The sequence below is a fragment of the Crocodylus siamensis genome, chromosome 5, assembly GCF_052110815.1.
Source record: "Crocodylus siamensis isolate JL-2025a chromosome 5, ASM5211081v1, whole genome shotgun sequence".
Classification (NCBI taxonomy): Eukaryota; Metazoa; Chordata; order Crocodylia; family Crocodylidae; genus Crocodylus; species Crocodylus siamensis.
In genome coordinates, this window is record NC_143399.1 from 58,226,629 (window position 1) to 58,247,436 (window position 20,808).

The 20,808-nt window shown below is 39.4% G+C and overlaps 1 protein-coding gene across 2 annotated transcripts in view; it reads right to left on the reverse strand.

The window, feature by feature from the left end:
* Nucleotides 1-1,355: 1,355 nt before the first annotated feature.
* The window catches only part of BRINP3 (BMP/retinoic acid inducible neural specific 3), a 340,223-nt gene continuing 320,770 nt past the window's right edge, over nt 1,356-20,808 (reverse strand). For both annotated transcript variants that reach the window (XM_090048817.1, XM_090048818.1), the window contains exon 8: nt 1,356-2,810. In XM_090048817.1, the coding sequence (XP_089904943.1) occupies nt 1,694-2,810 (1,117 nt within the window). In that variant the 3' untranslated portion in view covers nt 1,356-1,693. The remainder of the gene's footprint in view (nt 2,811-20,808) is intronic.

Sequence of the window (20,808 nt, forward strand, 5' to 3'; positions counted from 1 at the left end):
GTGGCTGTGTGTGGGGTGTGTAGGGTATGTTATGGGGTGTGTGTATATGTGGGAAGGTTGTGGGTGTGTGGGGTCTGAGGAAGGGTGAGGGGACCCCCTCACACCCCCCCCCTTCATGGCACATAGCCCCCACCAGTGATAACAGTAGCGGTAAGTGGTGGGCTCTCGGGGTGCTTGGGGCGCATACAGGTGCTGTGCCCATCAGCACATGGCTCTGGCCAGTTCCAGGAGCTACACATGGTGGCAAGAAGTGGAGCCAGGCTGGCCTGACTCTATTGCGTGGGGCTCCTCGTGGTGCACATGCAGCTCCCAGCACTTGCATGCCACTGGGGGGGAAACCCCATATGATATAGCCAGCTTCCTTCCCCACTCCATGCCACCATGGGCAGCTGCTGGGACTCTGCTGCAAAGCAGGGGGTGGGGCTCCCTTCCACTCCATTGTAGTCTCAGGAGCTGCACATGGTATCAGGGAGCATCCCTATCTGCTGCCTGGAGTGAGTGCTGCAGCAGGGAAACAGGATGAGTCACTGGAGGTCAGGGAAGTAGAACAGGTTCCCCAGCTGCTGCAGCAATGACAGCAGCATCTATGCCCAGAAGCTGTGTGTGCTGGCTGGGCCAGGCCCTTCCATGCTCAAGGATGGGAGCAAGGCACATAAGGGTGGACAGGGCAGAATTCATTGGTGGGTGCCCGCAGGGCAGATAAAACTGCCTAGTGCCCATGGACCTTATTTTGCCAACTCCTGTGCTAGACAGATCAAACATATTACTTAAAGATGGTTTGTATCTGTTTACTCTATTGCACTGAATGATATTTCTCTAAATATTTTTGAATAAATATGTGAACAAGCATGCAAAGCAAATCATTTTGGAAACTAAGCACAATTCCCATTGGAAAGGACTTTCTCAGCTGCAAGCTACTGGATATCAGTTAGATAGCTAGCTTTCCACCTGCTCTAATAGATAAGGCAACCATTCATCCCTTTGTATGCTGCAGAACATCAGTACAGGCATGATATCTATTCTAATATGGACAATATTACCACTCTGGGAATCTGATCATCATACACACTAGCTTCAAAAAGGCAAGTCCATAAAGTGTCTCAAAGGTGCAGGGAAAAGCATACCATCAACCATGGATGTCAGTTAGCCTCAAGATGAACTTATGGATTTGTCTCTTTCAAAATTAACACCAGATTTTGTTGGCTTTCTAAAGTTTATATAAAGCAACATATTACCATTTATTTCCCACCACTCCTCCCATATACTACACACACAAAAGTATATCAAGACTATTACTCATTTTGTGAATTAAAAAAAAGAATCCCACAGCATTTCTTTTTAATAACTGTTCAGCTACAAAATTTTATTGGTATCCTTTTATGTTCCCTCTAGAGGATGTAATGCACAAAAGCATTGCCACGGAACATATAAAATTACAAATGAAATTTATTGTAAAAAGTAGAATGTCTTCTAGACTGGTGTCAGTATTTATTTCATTCATAAACCAAAACTGCAAGTATAATATATTCATTGTCAGCAAGTTCAGGTGTGTAAATTGCCATCCAACGGTATTGACTGATATAAGACAGATATTGAAAAGACAATTTAAATTTACTCTTCCAAACATAAACTGTTCCACAAAAGCACTTTAAAAACTCCTTCAAGGTTTTGTGTTGTGCTTCACATTTTATGGTTAACTACATAATTTGGTTGTGTCATAATCCACTGTGTTTGGCAATTTGGCATTAAAGGCCTGCAAAGCGGATTGAATCCTTACCACCTCACTGGTAGACAGCTTGAGTCTATGACGGAGCAAGCAAGAGAAAAGGTCTAGACGACGTTGGCCAGGTGGGGAGAGTTTATTTACACGGTCCCTTATTTCTAATAGCTGCAAAAGTGCTGAGTCCTGCGATCCCTGAGTATAGGGGTAGTCTAGCTGTAAAATCAAGTCACGAATTGCTTCTGGGTCAAAGTGCATGCTGTAGCCAAACACTTGGATGTTGTTGATTTTCATGTAGCCCAGGTTCCGTGAGGGATCGATGAACTCCAGGGGTTCATAGTAGATGCTTTCATTGCCATTTGGACCATTTGACTTAATTCGACTCCTCAAATAGATATGAACTGTTTCAAAAAATGTCTTCCACTTGTTGCCTAGTGTCAGCGTCCAGTTATAACACTGAAGGGGTAAGTCCAGTTTAGTCCGCTCCCAGTCTGGAAAATTGTTTTCATTCACAGGCATAAACCAGCTCTCAGAGTGGCTGCCACCAAAAGGGTTGACATAAACAGCTAGAACAGGCTCCAAGGTGCTGTTTTTAGTTAGGCAAATTTGAAGAGAGAGACCCAGTATCATATGGACCAGGCTAGACTTGTACTTGTTGCTCTTAAGGGTAAGGAGCATCCGTTTGCGCCAGGAGGGATCAAACCAACTATTGAGGCGCATGTCATTGCTGATGAAAATAGCATGGACTTCAATCCTCCGGTCTGTTTTCTGCAATAAATACTTCATCTCCAAGTCCTGGAGATCTGTCTCAAACCCAATGTAATGCTCTGTGGACTCTGCCACTTCCGGCTTGCAAAGCCCTTGGCTCAGCATGTATCCAATGTTACAGCTTCCACAACGAGTACGGTTATCAGGTGCACAGATCAAGCATGCAGAGCCATCACCTACAATGCACGGAAGGAACCCATGGCAGGCAACTTGGTCATTAGGACAAGTGCATGAATGAGTCTCTTCAGAAAAGCTTCCCAGAAGACCATTTTCATTGCAATATAGAAAAGACTGGATGCGGTTTAGCCAGTAGTTTGAAGATCTGTAAATTAAAACAAAAAAAAAGTAAAAGAAAGCAGGGATCAGATCCCAATCAATATCTCCCTGTAATTTTTCCACTTTGAGAGAGAAAAAATATATGGTATTAATATTGAAATGTCAGTTCACAACACCTGGAATCATATAAATGAATAAATAATTTGTCTATACAATGAAAAATCACAAACAAATGTCACCATAAACTCACTGGCATAACAGGACTGTATGGTTTACACTTTCTTTTCATATGCATTATTCAGAAACCGTGTGTGTGTGGGAGGGGGTGGGGGGGTGTTTTTGGAAGCTTGCAACCTATTTCTTGTTACAAGCTAGAATTCCCTTGATTTAGAGTGTGAGGTAGAAAGAGACCCAACTATTTGTCTGGAATATCAAATTAAAGAAAAAAATAAAATAGATACTTTGAAGGCCTTTTAGCACTATAGTTCAACTGTTAAGAATGGGTGAATATATTTATCTTTCCTAAAAATGAACATGAAAGGTTGTATTATAATTCTTTTTGAAATCTTATTTAACCCTGACTGCAAACACCAGTTAAAGTCCTAAATCATGTAGACAAAACAGACATTGAAATCAGCAGACTTGTTCAGAAAGGCACAGTTGCCAAGAGAAAGACAATGTGACCAAAAATAGAATCTGGAAACAAGACAGAGATAAATGATCTTAAATGCTTTATTTATTTTTTCGGTATTCTTCAAATGTCTCTGCTGGTCACACCAATACGCAGCTTAAAGAACATGTTTTGGCTGCTACTATGTCAAATTCTATTGTTCTCATATTGATGAAGAAGTTATACACATCTTTCTTTTCAACACATTGTTTCAAACAGAAAATGAAAGAACCAGTATCACAAGCTGACTTTAAAAGGTAGGTAAGATAGCACTGCATTTTAGTTCAAGGATTCTGTGGTCGGGATATTAGTTTCTTTCCCTAACAATGAAATAAGCATCTACACATCAAATACATCAATTTAAATGAAGCAAAATCATATAATTCTGCATCAGTAATCCAGATGCTTCTTCATTGTGGAGCATTTATGATGTACCACACCGATCTAAATAAAGAAGAGATTGATACATCAGTCCAGTAAAAGAGGCCGAGGCATGCAGAAGAATCCACCATGAGGCATCCAAACTACAACTTTCATAAGACATCATAATAAATTAATGTTGAACTGACCCAAACTAAACATTTCAATTCAGTTTGACAACCCATGTTTTTGAGTCAAAATAGAAAGTTGAGTAGTTTTTTTTTCCAAAATTGAAATCTTATCCAAAAACTGTTCAACTGAAAAGTCTTGACTACCCCTGGTTATTACTGATTCAGAGTATATACGAGCTTGGATCTTTCATAAAAGAGAACTGAATGAGGGAATTGGGTGGGAAATGGTTTTCCTGTCCTGGGGATGAAAACAATGCCTTGAATCAGGTAAAAATAAAACATCATTCTTTAGCTAAAAAAAATTCACTCCAAACATAATTTTGAAATGTATTTCATTTTGCAATTTTAGAACAAAAATAAGCATTCATAATACAGAATTTTATTTTTTAGGTGTCCAAATGAGACTTTTGACAATTTTGACTTTTCCAATATATTTTTAATGAAAAATTTGTTGAAACCAACTCTTTCCTTTGCACACTTTTGGGATTAATTCACTGACATTTGCCAACTGAAAGACACACACACACACACACAAAATCAGCTCTACTTAAACCTTACAATAATAATGTCTAGCTCCTCCTGGATAGAGCTTCTGATGTATGATTTAAGACCTCAAACCTAGGTAAAGTAATCTAATTTGATATTTGAATTAGCTAACATTTGGACAATTTTAAAATTAGAGGTAACGCATCAGTACGCCTCTTTATAGTATCCCAAATTAGAGTGTTTCTGAAATAGTTAAAGTATCACCTATCTATCTAAGCAACATAGCTAACTTCAGTCCACATGTCTTGCCCAAGGCAGCAAACAAAATACATGACGATCCCCTGAACCAAGGTTCTCTGATGTAGCTCATGGCTAGAAACATTTAAAAATGACGACTGAAATTTGAAAGCATATTTTTTTACCAAGTGAGGACTGATTTCTATAGCAACTGAAATGAGTACTGCATCATAAAATACACAGGCCCAGTTACTGGCAATTTTGTTTCTATTTTTGGAATGGTTTTCCACTTATACTTTTTAGATAAGGAAGAAGTCATATCCATGGTTATGATATGTTAACTGCAATGGAAACAATGGTGCATATCAGGAGTCAGTAACATTTTGGGGCAGAATGCCAAAAATACTTACAACCTCAAGTTGTAAGATAGTGTCCCACAGCTGGACACTAGGGGAGCCATGAGAGGCCCAACCCTTGTTCTGGCAGTGCAGCCCAGCCCCTTTCCCACCATCTGCCCCAAAGCGCATGTGCACCTGCCACTAGCAACAAGCCAGGCTGAGGCTCCTTGGACTTTGATGCAGCTGCTTACAGCCTCCAGGCTGCCTGACACAGCTAGTCCAGGCTCTGGGAAGGACTCTGCCACCACCACAGAGTCCAGGCTGCTTGCAGCAATGGTAGGGAGGCTGAAAGCAACTATACCAGGGTCTGCAGCGCCCTGGCCTGACTCATTGCTGGAGGTAGGTGCTCACATGCCCTAAGGCAGATGGTGGGGAAGGGGCTGGGACTGGGGCTGCACTGACACAGCAAGGATCAGGCCCCTCATGGCTCCCTCACTGTCCACCCCATGGCATGCATGTTAAGCACATTTCCTTTGCATGCCATGCTCTGGCACACACATCAGGGGTTGCCTATCCCTGGTATACATATACATAACTGAGATAAACCATCCTTATAAAAATTCTACCCTTAGAAAACTTAAAAGTCTCTAGTCAAACTTCCCTCATTACATCTTTTTCCTAAGCCTTTATGCTTTTACGTAAGAAATGATACTTAGTAGAATTCCAAAATCTGAGTGATATGAAACATGAAAATCCAAAGCTATTTATTTCTTTTGTGTCTTTAGGTTATACCATTTGCTTTTAATCTCAAAAGAGTCATCCTGCCATGTTACTAGCAGTAAGAACTACATAATTAAAATGTCCAGGTTAAGTACTTCAAATAGATTCTTTTTGTCTGATCTGTAAATATGAATTCTAGCATCATATCTGTCATTATCTATTTCCAAGAAAAGTTCTGTTTCTCTGAAAAGTTTTGTTAGTAAAATACGAATCTGTTAACATGAAACAAATGTGAATTTGAGGCTCAGTGGGAGCTGGTTAGCCGAAAAAATACAAAAAAGGTTCATTTTTATATTATAGAGTATTCATAATAGAGGCTAAATCCTCTATGTGACTTCATCAGAGTCTCACTTTCCTTCAGATACTTATTTTCTTTGCCTGTCATTTTGACAATGTCACTTTCTATTTGAAACCCTCCAATGGCTTTCCTTTTTTCATCACAATTTATTTAAATATTTTTCCTCTTCACTGAATCAGATAAGCCTTTCTTGGACTTCATAGTGCATCCCATCTTTGTACATTTACAGCTCAACCATTGATAATAGTGAAACTCCTTTTGACTTCAGTGGGGCCACCTTCTAACACTTTTCACTCTAAGCTCTGAAGGCCACTTCCAGTAACAATGTCTTTCTAAGTTGTTCTGTTCCATTCACGATTAATGCATTCTTATTACTGGTTTCCAAAATTTTAAGGTTTTTCTTCCCCTGTGTCTGTATTCTAGATCAGATTTCACTTCACATATGTATGCCACACAGTATTTTGTTCCCCAAACAGTTCCTTTCTCATTAATTTGTGAGAAACTAGTTGCTAAGTTAGATGCTACTTATCATGAGTTGAAGTACCACAGTCAGGTGCTCTATGTTTTGCACAGTCTGGCTTGGCACAGCTTAACAATTACATTGCTACTGTTAATAATAATAACAATGAAAACTTATGGTGAACTTAAACAATTGTTCACCAGGGTGCCCTGGGGGAACACTAGAAAAAATGGCCACAAACTCCTGGAAGATAGTTTCAGGCTGAACATTAAGAAAAACTTCTTTACAACTAGGGTGTCCAGACTATGGAACAAGCTCCCCACAGAGGTGGTGCAATCATCTACCTAGAGGTCTTCAAGAAAAAACTGGATGGTCACCTGGCTGGGGTTGTCTGACCCCAGATGTCTTTCCTGCTTATGCAGGGGACTGGACCCGACGATCCTTCGGGGTCCCTTTCAGCCCTAAGATTCTATGATTATAACTTAGGTGGCACTGAAAGGATTCACTTTATGACACTGGAATTATTTCAATTGGAAAACACCATTCTGAACTGTGACCTTATGCTTTTCGAGTACCAAAATCAGGTGATGTAGAACTACTTATCATAATCACCATCAGCAGCAAAACCTTGCCATCAAGGATAATTGTCTTCCATGATTGTCTTATCTGTGGGTCAAAAGATGGCTGATGAAGCCTATCCAGGATCTGTTGCAGTTCAGGCACGTTTCCATTTGGGGTGGGTGGCTCCAGGTTCTTGATTCAATCTGTGACACACTGTTTGCGGCTCCTGCTTTTCCATCTCCTGTTGTCATCATAAGGTTTGAAAGTACTGAGATCCTTGAAGCAGATTCTTCCTCCATTTGATAGTCTCCAGTGAGTTGATGTTGCATTTTTTCAAGTTGGCCATAAAGATGTCTTTGAAGTGCTTTCTCTGCCCTCCTCTGGAGCTGGGAGAATAAAACTTGCTTTGGGAATCTGGAGATGGATATCCATGTAATGTGGCCAGTCCAGTAAAGGTGATGTTGGGTGATCATCACCTTGATGATTTGCTTGAGAGAGGATGCTAACAATGATGCTCCCAATGGATTCAAAAGATCTTCTTCAGGTAGTGTTGATGGTATTTCTCCAGTGGCTTGAGATGTTTCTTGCACATTGTCCATGTCTCAGCCCTATACAATAAGGTGAGGATCGTGACTGATTAATAAATCAGGAGCTTAGTTCTGGATCTGATGTCACAATCTTCAAACACCCATTTCCTCAGGCATCCAAATGCTATACTTGCACATTTGAAGTGAGGTTGGATTTCTTCCTCAATGTTAGCTTTCTGAGACAGAAAGCTTCCAAGGTATGGGAAATGCTCAACATTCTCCAGAATCTCACTGTGAATCTGAATTAAGAGCTGGGGACCCATAATTAAGATTCATTAAGAACTTGTTGATGAAGGACCATCATCTTCTGAATGTTAAGAGTCAGTCTCATTTTCTTATATGCCTCAGTAAAGATGTCAACAATAGCCTGAAGTTCTGCTCATGAGTATGCATACACTACAGCAGCATCAGCACACTGGTGCTTGATGACTAGGGTCAGGCTGGTCTTGGTTTTGGCTTGGAGTCAGTTGAGATTAAACAGTCTACCATCCATTTGGTAGTTTAGTTCCACTCCCAGCTGGAAGCTTGTTGGTGATCAGATGTAGCACTGTGGTAAGGAATAGACACAAGTGTTTGAGCAATGATGCAGCCTAGCTTAACTCCTATCTTAACCTCAGATGGATCTGTGATAGATCCATTTTTGAGAACCACCACCCACATACCAGCAGGCAAAAAGTGGTGATGAATTTGGGTGGGTATCTGTACTTCAGAAGGTTCTCCAGAGTGCTTCTCAGTTGATGGAGTTGAAGGCTTTCATGAGGTCAAAGATGGCCGAGGGCAGAGGTTTATTTTGTTCCTGACATTTTTCCTGCAGCTGGAAAGCAGTGGCTATCATGTCAGTTGTGCCTCTTTATGCCCTAAATCCATGCTGAGATTCTGGAAGCAGTTCTTCAGCAAGTGGAAGGCGACAGTTCAGGCAGGTTCTTGCAATGATCTTTCCTGAGGTGGACAGCAAGGTGATCTACTTATCTACTTCTATTTATCTACTTCTACTTATGGACTGATTCACAGCCCACTGAAATGCGTGAAGATACTCCCCTTGACTTAGGGTTTCAGGTCAAGTTTTCAATGTGTTTGAAGTCTCTATGTTCTGATCAGCACTGAGAAAACTGTAATTTGCATGAAAGATATTTACCAAATTCTAATCTTTAAAAAAGAACAAAATATCACTTGATTAACTTTTTTTTAATTATATCAAGAATAATAGCTGGTTGTGAACTTCTTAACAAGATAGGTTTTTCATTGAAAAAGGTCAAATTCTTGAACCCAAAACTTTTCACATAAACATCCTTGAGAGAACAGACCATTAAGACCTGCTGTGACAATGTGGGCGTCATTAGTCTTTTGTGTGTAGCTCAGTGACTAAGCTATTTCTACTCCATGGTATTAGTCTCCATTTTTATCTTTTTCCAAAATAAAATTGCCAAAAGGTCTCTGTTTCATTCCAGTGCAGAGTGAAGATCAGTAGCAGAACTATAGGTGGGCAAGCTGGGCAGGAGCCGCAAGGGCTGCCAAGCCAGGGCAGGTGCCTCACCCTTTCATTCCCCTGCTGTACCATGCACTTGCAGGGATTCTGGCAGGTAGGTACAGTGCTGGCTGTGGGATGGGTAGGGAGGGCAGAGCAGCAACTGTGTGCTTGGCACTGACTGGCAGTTCTCTCCTAGAGGAAACTGCCATTGAAGGGAGAAGTATTGATTAACCCTTCCCATCCCTTTTATTTGCTTCATAGTTTTGGCATTGAAATTGCTGCTTAACATGTATTTCTGCAATGGCTTCTATGTTAACTTATGCAGTGACAGGTTTCCCCATTAAGCTTCTACATGCACCACCTTGGAGCACTGCCCAGTTATGCCTCTGAGGAAGACAAATCCCGAAACTAGGAAATTATTCATTAACTGGACGTCTTGTTTTCTGACCAGTTCATATGAGCATTCAAATATATTCTCTCCATTCATCTGTATTTATTACAAAGACTATAAAGTTATGCTTCATTATATAAAATATTATTATTCCACAAATCCTCTCAAATGTTAACTTTGCTTGTAACAAACTGTGTTCTTGGTGTTTCTTTATGGAAAGTACATCTCTGAAGCATTTATCTAGGAGAAATGGCTTGCTCTTATACATAATTTCTGAATTTTCACCTCCCTCCTTTTAAATTTATTTTAGCAAGTTTTACTGCCTCAGAAGAGTAACATATTCTCAGCTTAGTGGATTTAAATCCTCTCAGTGAAAGAGGTACAAATTGGTACAACAGTGATGCTGTTCCCTTAATGTGGTTTCTGAAATAAGCATTTCTATGGATGAAAAGAACTTGTGGTCAGAGTGCCCCCATCTGTAAGGAGAAAAAAAATAAGGATTTTAAGTAGAAGCAAAGTTTCAGCCATGAAATCTATCCAGTCCCTAGTATAATTATTGGTGTAACAGCAGGAGACAGAAAGCTGCCTGCATACAGACTTTGTGTCTCTATGCAGACTCTGAGTTTCTTTGCTCCTGAAACACACCACACTTTACTTCTGCCCTCAGAAATTACTACAGAGCTTGGTGGATTGCAGGATTCCTGCAGTGCAGAAAAGGCTCTCTTATTTTTTAGGCTTATCTACTGGTGCTGTAGGCAAGGGGACAATATGCATTAGATTAATTCTTATCCCTCACCATGTGCAGCAGTCCTGATCTGTCCTCCATAGAGCCCAGGAGGAGAAGGAAATTGCTGTAAATTAGCTGTGGAAGAGACCTTCTGTGTATAAATACTGGGGAGAAAGTCTCATGAAAATAAGCAAAAAGCATGATTTAAAAAAAACAAAAACATTTTATGGTTCAGTTTAATAGCACTTAGTAATCAAGATGCTTTTGAAAACTCTGCTTTCACTTTATCTTCATCATACAAAAACATTGTATATGTTTGTATTGTATAACTCTCATGTTATTGCAGTACAGAGATCAAATACACAGGTCCTGATAAGCTTAAATATGTTTTTAATTGCAATGTCTTTTCTGAGGTTAGATAACAAACTAAGAATTATAAAACTTAGCAGAGATTTGAAGAATAATAGTGTGCCATTCTACACCTTTCTTAGTCCTGTCTAGTAGGTTAAATATTAGCAGTCTCTAAAATAATGCACATTTATTCCATGTCACAATGATTCTGTAGAGAGAAAAACACATGTTAAGACTGCTTTTATTTGTTAGGCAGATCAATGTAAATATCTGTATCTCACCCTCAGTTTTAGGTACTACACTAAAAACTGCTGGACTTGACATCCAGGGAAGTCAAACAACATTTTGCTGATGCAAGGATGGTTCCTCCCAAGGAACGCTTGAAAAGCCACCTCCCTTAAGGACTTCAGTAAAACAACTTTATATTAGTGCATAAGCTAAGCAGAGTTTTGCAGGTAGAGGCAAAGCAAGGGAAGAACTAAATTTCTGGGCACAATTCAAAGTGCCAGTTTTGACCTATGAGAGCCTCAGCTGTTTGGGTCCTATAAGCCTAAAGGACTATTCTATCACCATCCCTAAATTCAGCTGAGAGCAACTTCCTCTAGATGCAATTTGTGCACAAAATGTTTGGAGAGGTTGTTCTCTAATTGCTCTGCAGCTTTGGAACTCCCTCCCTCTTGTGGTTCATCTGAGCCAGGACATCTTCTGAAAGCACTGTAAACCTTTTAAAAAAATGTTTATTTTTTAACCAGGGCAGGCCTTCAGCAGACAGAGGTAGATTTGGGAGCACTGTCTAGCGAGTTGGTTATTTTACATGTCTTTTTTATCTATTTTTATAATTTATCTGCTTTATATTGCAAGCCACCCTGAGCTTCCTTAGGGGGAGGAAAGATATAAATCTACCAAATAAATAATAGGTAATTCCACTTGCCTAAACACTTTCCTAATATGTGCCACTCACCCTTTATGATGCTTTGGCTGCAGTGTACCACCACACTCAATTTCAGTTCAACATAACATTGCTAAAAGTCTTTAGGTAGTGGGCTGCAGTACTTTTAACCAACAGGACCATATTGTGTGAGCTGTAAACAGCTAAGTGAGAAAATCTTCACCTCATATAAAATGGAACAACTCTATTAAAATCAATAGACACCATTTAAATCAGTCATTTGGGATCACATCCAAGTAGTCTTTAATATTTGTTACTCTTACCGAGGTATCTGTTAACTGTTTCTGTTATCATCCTGAGTGACAACGTAGAATGATTTAGTGTAAATTGATTACATTGCACACATTGTAAATGTATTCTTAATAATTCATATTCTTAATGTGCCTTTTAAAATTTGCAACTTATCCAATCTCTCTAGAACAGCACACATATAAACAGAAAATAACTTGGAACTGTTATAAATTGGGTATCAATGCTTATCCAATACAAAATACTATTAAACAAAAATAGAATTGAATGGTCTCCCTACATAATCACTGTAGCAGGTATTTAATCATGATGCAACATCTCTACCTCCCTCTCTGCTCCACTAAGTGCTCAACATCTGCTGTATATCAGCAGGTTCAATGGCAGATGATGAACATTCAGTGAAGCAGCTGCTGAGTAAAAAACAGAAACAATTTAACAACAAATGTATGGATACTAAAATACCCATTGCCTATTTTTTTTTCATTCTTTTTTTCTGGAGACCGTGCAGTCCTGTATAAATTATCAGAACAGGCAAAAGCAATTGCCCTACATCCTTTTCTATACTGTTCAAAACCTGATCTCATGGAGTTTCTTCCACAGAGCAACAGCAAAGTTGTGTCACTTGCTTCTGTGATGAGACTGCCAGCAGACGTTAATTGGTATTAAATTGGATAATGGTCTTCCTGTGTGGTTCCTTGTCTTCTAAGACCTAGAATGAGACCACCAAGTTATGCTAAACAGGCCAAAAAGAGGTCAAGCAGATGGTAATAATTTAGAGCTTGGTTTATTGTAATTAACTGGCAAAATTAAGAGAATGCCTTTTCTACAGTCATTGTGTGCTTGTAGCTTGTGTAGATGTCATGGAACTAGCTTGAAACTAGTTAGTTCAAATACTGCTATTGGTTTAGCACATAGAGAACAGTGTCTGCTGCAGAACTTACCCAAGAAGTGCTAAAGTGGTAGTCTAGCCCACTCTGGTCACAGTACTACTGCAGTTGAATTACTAGAGTACTTAAAACTAACTAATTTAAATGTAGCCTGGGTATTGATGAAAAATGTGGAGAGGTGAGTGCCGTTTTTGTAAATTCATTGTGGGGTATAGCTCTAGAAAGTTTTCAGTTAAAAACATGTAGGCATAAGAACTGAAATATGTATTTGACCCTGACAGAAATTACACTAGAAGCACAAGACTGACTTTCTGGAACAGCCTTTCAAGAAGAGTAGCAGGGGAAAATATGAAACTAGGTCTAAGGTGGTTATCTCTGCTGTTATGAGGCATGTGGTGTTTGGGCAGTTTCTTGCTCTCTGTTGTTCTCAGTGTTCAGACTGCTTGTACCTGTGTACTCTAGGAGGCTGCTGCCTACAAGCAACCTTCTGGAGCTTAGGTGTAATACAGAAAAAAAATACTCAAATTTGTGTTTTAGTGGCAGAAGCTCAGAGTGGTTTATTGTCACTTGGGCAGTACACCAGCTGGTCTATTTAACAATTAGCCCAAATAAGGGCTTTGTTACATGTTGCACTTTGAGCTGATCAAACACTGATCCTTGTTACTGCTAGCTTGAGTTTGGAGTAGTTATGCCTTAAGGCTAAAAACCGTCTCTGATTGTCTCCCACCTGTACAGCTGTGACTTGCCACTAGATGGCTGGTGAGCAAGGCCCTGACTAGGCTACAGCTGTAAGTTGCCACCACAGGGCTGGGGATCCAGGACTTCTATTCCTTCTCTAGGTCGGGGTGTATGAAAGATGGGTTGTGGCAGGGGTACATGAAACATGAACCTGGGAGGCAGAGAACTAATGGCATTGGGATGGGTAATGAAATGGGGTGGAAAGGAAATGGGGTTGGAGGCAGGGTGGTGAAATGAAGGAAGTCAGCCACTAAAAGACAAAATCAAGAGTAAAAAAAAATAGAAAAGAAAGAAAGAGCAAGTAAATTACAGAAGGTCTCATGTTTTAATAATTTAGGGTTTGGGTTTGGGGTATGCGGGTGCTGGTCCTGTTTCCTGGAGTGGCTGGGAGGTGGGAGTAGTGATAGAAGGGATGTTTTTGGAGGACCCACTGCCTTATCCCATGGAAGTAAACTCCAGCTCATGGAGACCATATCCTGCCCTCTATCTTGTTCCCCCCACCCCAAAGACTCCATTCCCCAAAGACCCCATTCCTGGATCTATCCATGCCCTGTGACTTTGATAGATGGCATGTACTCTTTAAACTGTTTGTATGAAGTTGCACCCCTGGAGGTGGGAAGGTCGCACCTCTGGGGGCAGGAGTAGGAGATGGCTTGGTGCCAGAATTACCTGCTGAGCACTAGATTTCAGGAAATACAAAGTTTGTCCACGCAAAGCAGAAGCAGCAGAGAGACCACTGTATTCTGAGATGCTGGAGCATCTATAACTTGGGTGGCTCATCTGTGAGGAGTGGCCACATAACATAAGCTGGATAACATGGGTCAGAGATAAAATGCCCCTGGAGTAGCCTAAATTTAAATCAACTAAAGTTGCTTGAAACTAGTTTCGGGTATTTAATGTATGGGAAATCCAGGGGTTAAGAGTTGCTGGAGCCACCTAACAACATGCATGTGTAACAAGCCTTTTAGTGAAACTTGCCTGAGACAGGTAGTGACACAGTACCTCGATTACTGTCCCAAAGGTTGCTACAAAAAACAATTTTGGTAGCCTCTGTAGTTATACCCCAACTGCCCTAAACACATGCTAGTGTTTATCTATCTCACTAGATGTCCATATCTATTGATGTCCATTTCTACTTGTTTCTTTGTCAAGTTTGCACACCTGAATCTTCAGTTCTTTTTACCTCTGCCTCATTCATGGGGTTTACTTTTTACATTACTTCTTGCATTATCCAGCTACTGCATTTGCTATTACCTTCTTTGAATCAGCTTCTTTGATCATTAGTGTGTTTTTATTTTTTACCTTTCTTATCAGATCATCAAGCAGCCAGTAAAATCTATACTTCCCAAGTTCCTTTAGTGTATAGCTCAGCATAACTATGGCATAGCAAACCTCAAAGTCTCACCGTTTGTTATGGCTTACAGACTAGTTATATGACATGGACCCATTCACTCCTTTTCACTTCTATGACTTTTATTATTATTATTATTATTATTATTATTAATATGCATGGAATTTGCAGTAAGAGAGAAGCAGAAGACTATGGAACCCATTATCAATCCTCTAGGCTATTAAAGTGATACATATCACACCACTTTATTCTAAAACTGATGGAATGCTCCCATTTCAAATGAAAATCTAGTATTCTGATTAGCAATGCACTAATGATGCTCAGTGGATCTGATAAATATCTTCTAATGCAATCAAGGTATTTAATCAGAAACTAACTAAATATTCATCATATATTTCAAAGGTGAAAAAGTGTGTACAATTTACTAACAGAAGTCTTGCTCATTGTTCTCATGGAAGTATTTCTAAGGAATAGCTAGTAGTCCATTTGCAAAGGTGATTCCCATTGCAAAACTACGCAGAGAGGATCCTTTGAACTAACAGATATTCCAGGAAACAGCAGATCTGGCCTTGTTCAAAGTTTGAGGTCCACAGATCTGATAAAACACAGAGATTCAGGAGAGAAGCACTAGAGTAAGACATGGCTGGGCTGCAAATTAAGCTTGCAAAATAGAAGGGAGATGATATAAGGGATTAGAATGTGTGGCATATGGGAACTAGATATGAAGCAAGCCACAGAGAAGCTAGCTATTTCTAAGACTATTTCCAAGTGACTATACTTGTGCTTTCTTATCTTTTCCTGAAGCTTTCTTATTTTCTTTACCACTATCCTAATTCCTCACTGTGCCTCACAGATACTAAGTTCTCATACTACTGTTCTACAGCCTCTGTTCTTCACCTATCATTTTGTCCCACTAAAAATTTTTATGCTTCACTCCATAATACACTCCCTATGATCCTAATAGCATTAGGGGAAAAAAATTATCTCTGTTAGGATAACTGTGATTAATCAGATTAGTAGAACAACACAGCCACATGTTACCTCAGATGTCAGATTAAAAATTTATTTTAACCTTAAAAGTATAGTTTTCATTATTTTGAATTTAACGCATCAAGCTAACTACCATATTGAGTCAGATGATGTGAAGCTACTTGTTTTTTACTATCATGGCATGCTCTTATCATCTTAACAACAGATGCCAGTCATTGGTCCTTGTTGATGAAACAAAGTTCCTGTTTATTTGTAAATCTCCTAGAAAGCTTACAGTTTCCTTTGGTGGTAACAGGAGCATTGAACCATAATATATGACCTTGTACATACAAGTATTCTGTTGCTAAAATGCAGATGGAAGAGATGTTTAATTTAACCCTTAATCTCAAGGTGGGTATTGAAAAATATTCAGGATGGCATGGATGACTATATGGGACATAAAGGGTATAAGTGGGATTTGTTGCAACCTTGCAATTATCTTTAGTCAATAAACAGAATTCAAAGTTTGTAGGTTTAAGCACTGCTAATGTCTATGCCTAATTGTTTTGATGACAAGGTATTTCGCCCTTTTGTTTTTCAGAGAAAAGTACACTTTAGGATAAAGTGTTCACATGTTTATCAAGTTACTACCAAAGTTGAAAACAAACTACTACGCAGCATCACTTCCTTATTTGCTGAAGTTTGTATCATAACCATCCTTCCCAAACCTTCAGAATAACCCTGTTAATGATCCATGGTACAGTAATTATAAAAGAAAATAATGGCTGAAAGATTTGGTGGTAAAAGCAGAATAGGATAGCAAGTGTAGATGTCAAAGAGAACAAGGACTTCTGCCACACAGAGGAAACAAGAAGTACACAAGAGAAAGATAGGACAAAACAAATATGAACAGATTCAGAACTAATGTCTTTTAAAAACCATTCAGCCACATTTTATATATTCCATTGTAATGGGATAAATAAAATAAAGAAGTAAGAACAACAGGGAAGTCATAACAACTTCTCCTATGTGAGACTCATCACTAATCTGGATTTTTTGGTGTGCATGAAAAATATACTTAATATTTGTCCTCTTATTAGAAAATTTGAAAGTGTTCAGCCAGTTGTACTACTGTAGCAACTTCAGTCCCTTTGTACCATAAGATACTGCACCTAAAATAATGTTTTCTGTTTCTATTTCTATGACAGAAATGGAAAGAAATTCAAATAAGGGCCACATAAATTAAGGATTAAAAAGAAAGATTAAATATCTAAATAAATGTACCTTGTTCTTAGGCTGGATAAGTTTTGTGAGTGAAATAGCTGTCTATAAATAAGTTTTTTGAAGGATATAAACTCTAAGGAGAAAGAAAACTCATTTCACAGAGATTTGATGATGATAAACTAAAAGTAATGGAATGAAATTAAGCAAAGGAAAAATTTGATTTTAATAATGTGAGAAAAAACAAATTCTTCTAAGAGTGAGATATTGGGTTGTGATTTCAAGGAGAATCATCCAGAAGATGGGAACAGCTGGATAGAACAATCCTGTATTTTTCAAGAGTTGGACTAGGTGACTTAATGTGATAGACTGTTCCCATTTTTAATTTGTGTAGTTATTCCCTGAAGACCTGATAGCATCTTTGCCAAACTGTCAAAATATAATGGGAAGGTATTCTAAGAGACATGAGTTTAAAGAGATTCTAAGCTTGCGAAAGGTACAATGCACCACCCACTTTACTTTCTGAATGCAAATCTGAGAATCAAGAATATTAGAGAAACCTTTTGCTTAAAGGACCAGTATTTAATAATTGGCACGTAAGCCTACAGAAACACAAACCAAATCAGACTTTATAGATGCAAGAGTATTGGATTGCAGCATCAGATAAGGCCACAAAAACATCTTAACATTTTTTAACCCAAAACAATTATAGTGAAAAAAATCAGTATAAACACCATTTTTTTCAAATTTCTTTAGCAAATAACAAAGCAAATAACCTGTGGATAAGCATATGGTAGTTTCTGAACCATATTAGGAAGGCAAATTGCCTGAAAAAGTCACTGACCTAAAGCAGGAATTGGCAACCAACTTCCCATGGGCCAGTTCTAGCCTGTGAAGAGGTTCACACTTGCCCGCAGAAATCCTATCCATCATAACGGGATCAGGAGCATAAAGGAGTGGACAAAATACAGCCTGCAGGCCAGATCCAGCACACCAAATAATTTTATCTGGCCTGTGGTGCATTGTTTAGCCCTTCGCAGTCCAGGCACAGAGGGAAGCCCAAACTGTGGTCAAAGCAGATGGTCTTATCATCCCCAGGCGTGAAGTGGCAGGGGAGGGTGGCACAGCAGCTGGACTCCACTTCCTGGCAGCAGCATCTACTTCTGATGACCGCTGCCAGTGTCACTGATGCCACTACTAAACCCAGCCCTGCTGCCCAGGCACACCAGCTCATCTACCCACATCCACCTCTAAGGGTGCCAGATGGGGTGGGTGGACGGCCAGGGTTCCCATGGAGACCAGACTGTGACCTCTGCGGGCAGAGCACATTCAATGGGGTGGATGGGATGGGGCTGTGCATGAGTGGGGAGAGACATCTGGGAGCAGGACAGGCAGGTGGAGCTGGAGCCAGGATCATGAGGTGGTGCCAGGAGCAAATAATGGCTCTGCCCCAGACCCCAACTCTGCGCTGTCATTGACCCACAATCTTGACCCCTGGCCTGAGACCCACCCACTCCCAAATATCACTCTCTGCTCACTGTGGTCCCATCCCATCCATCTGAGCAAGTGCACCCTGCCCACAGAAGTCCTGGGCAAGGCTCCATGGAGATCCTCCCTGACCACCCACTCCATCCAGTGCCCCCTGAACCAGATTACTACCAGTCTAGTAATCTACCATTTAAGGAGTTTTGATAGGCTGTTGCAGTCTTGAGGCAGGAGTGGGGAAGAGGGTGTTTACCCAGCCTATATCAGCTCACCACAACTCCCTAAGTGGTCCTGAAACCCAAATAATTACTGACTCCTGAGCTAAACTATGCTGTCCATCCCTTCCACAATGCTCCCTTCCATGATGGAGAGCAAGGTAGTTACTCCAAAGGAGCAGAGACTTCAGGACCATCCATGGTCACAGCTGGGTTGCAAGCTCCAGTTTGCACTGACAAAAGTCTGCTGACCCCTGGCCTAAAGTTTAATGGTGGTTTGGAATATAGAAAGGGATTTAATATTAGCCTTGGAATTGTCATTTTCCAAATTTTCCAATATTCTGAAATTTAACTTACTGCCCGAGGCTGCTGAAAATAATAGCAGAATTCTCACTGATTTCCCGATTTCACCCCTGAGTTTGATATGAAGCCCACTGAAGCAAAATTAGAGAGACTGATTTTGCATCAAGTCCTGTACTTCCGTCAAGTTTATGCAAGCAGTTTCATTTTCATGTGTGCCATTCTTGATAATAAACTGAATTAAAAAAAAATTATGTTCCTACAAAGTTGATGATTAGCATATCGTAGGTAGATCTGAACTTAAGCAATCTCAGTTTGGCTTCTCTCTACCTCAGATACCATTGTACAATGGCATAATAACCTTTACTTTCGTTCACTTTTTTGTAGTCCTATCTCTTTAGATCAGAAGTTCTAGTATCAAAGTCAAAAACTAAAACTCATATGATGCAGAATGGAACATAGCACAGGTGAAATAAGTGATCTAAGTGGATACCTGTTGCCAATTACATACACACACACACACACACACACTCACATGTGCACGCGCACACACATACACACACACACACACACACCAAACCAACAAACAAGAAAAACCCCCTCAAATTTTGAGAGCACAGAATGGCTTTATCTTTGCAAATTATTTACTGATTAAATTAAAACCATATTCTGAATTGGAATAATAGAATTATGATCAGTGACATAGTAAAGTTATTAATGAATTCTAGTTCCAACATCACCCATCTAGTGTGACTAATTCTTTCTTCAGTTACAAAGATTGAAACAAGACCTACAGATAAAATTGATCCATAAGAAATTACACACTCCCAATAACCCATTTTCAAGATGGGAATGAATTCAAGTATTTATGTAATTATGACACATGCCATTTACCTACTTATTTACGATAATAAAACACTGAGCAAAAACAATCTGAAATATCCAGTAGAAGAAGAGAGATGTCAATTTATGTCTGTCTGAACTCTGCATTTTGTTCTTTGAACTTGGTTTTATTGGCTTTGGAAACACTGGAAACGTGGTAGGAGTAATCTGCTAAGTACATAGATCCCTTTATATCAGCATGTTAACAGGATTTCCAACAATCCTTGTGTATGTATGTGTAGCCAAAACAAGGGGATATGGAAACTAATCAAATATAAATCATAAAGTCTAAAAGTGACAGCCTTTTTGCTGAGAAGAAGCATATTACCTTTGCTAATCAATTTGCACTGCTCCTAGTCATTCAATCTCACTCCACTGAGAATAGTCCCTATTCATTACTACTTGTTTATGTTTACTGTACTACAGAGGAAAAGAGAAAACTGGTCCCTAAAGTAGTTTTATTAAGATACTGCTTATACCTAGTAAATTTTATTTAAGGAAATGTAATCTTAAAACAGCAATTTAGTTTCCCCCCCTCCCCATACCCTTTTAAATTTCTCCTCAGTGGAAACAACATGTTATTCCTGAAAAGACTTAATTTAATGTGGCTGCCTTTCAAAGAGACTTCCTAAAAACTAACATTAATAACTGAAAATGGATTGGAGCAGACAGCATTTGCTCCTGGAAAAAAAATCCATTAAAGAATATTCTTTTGACAAGTGAAAATATGCAGATAACATTTCAGATCTAGTTCCAGCAACATTTCCACATGTATTATGACATTTGTAACAGTCTTAACAAAGTTATTTTAATAGAGCTGTAAAACCTCTGATGATAAGCATTGTGGGATGTTAAAATGACTTGGAGAAAGTTAGTCATGAATATAGTCCCTC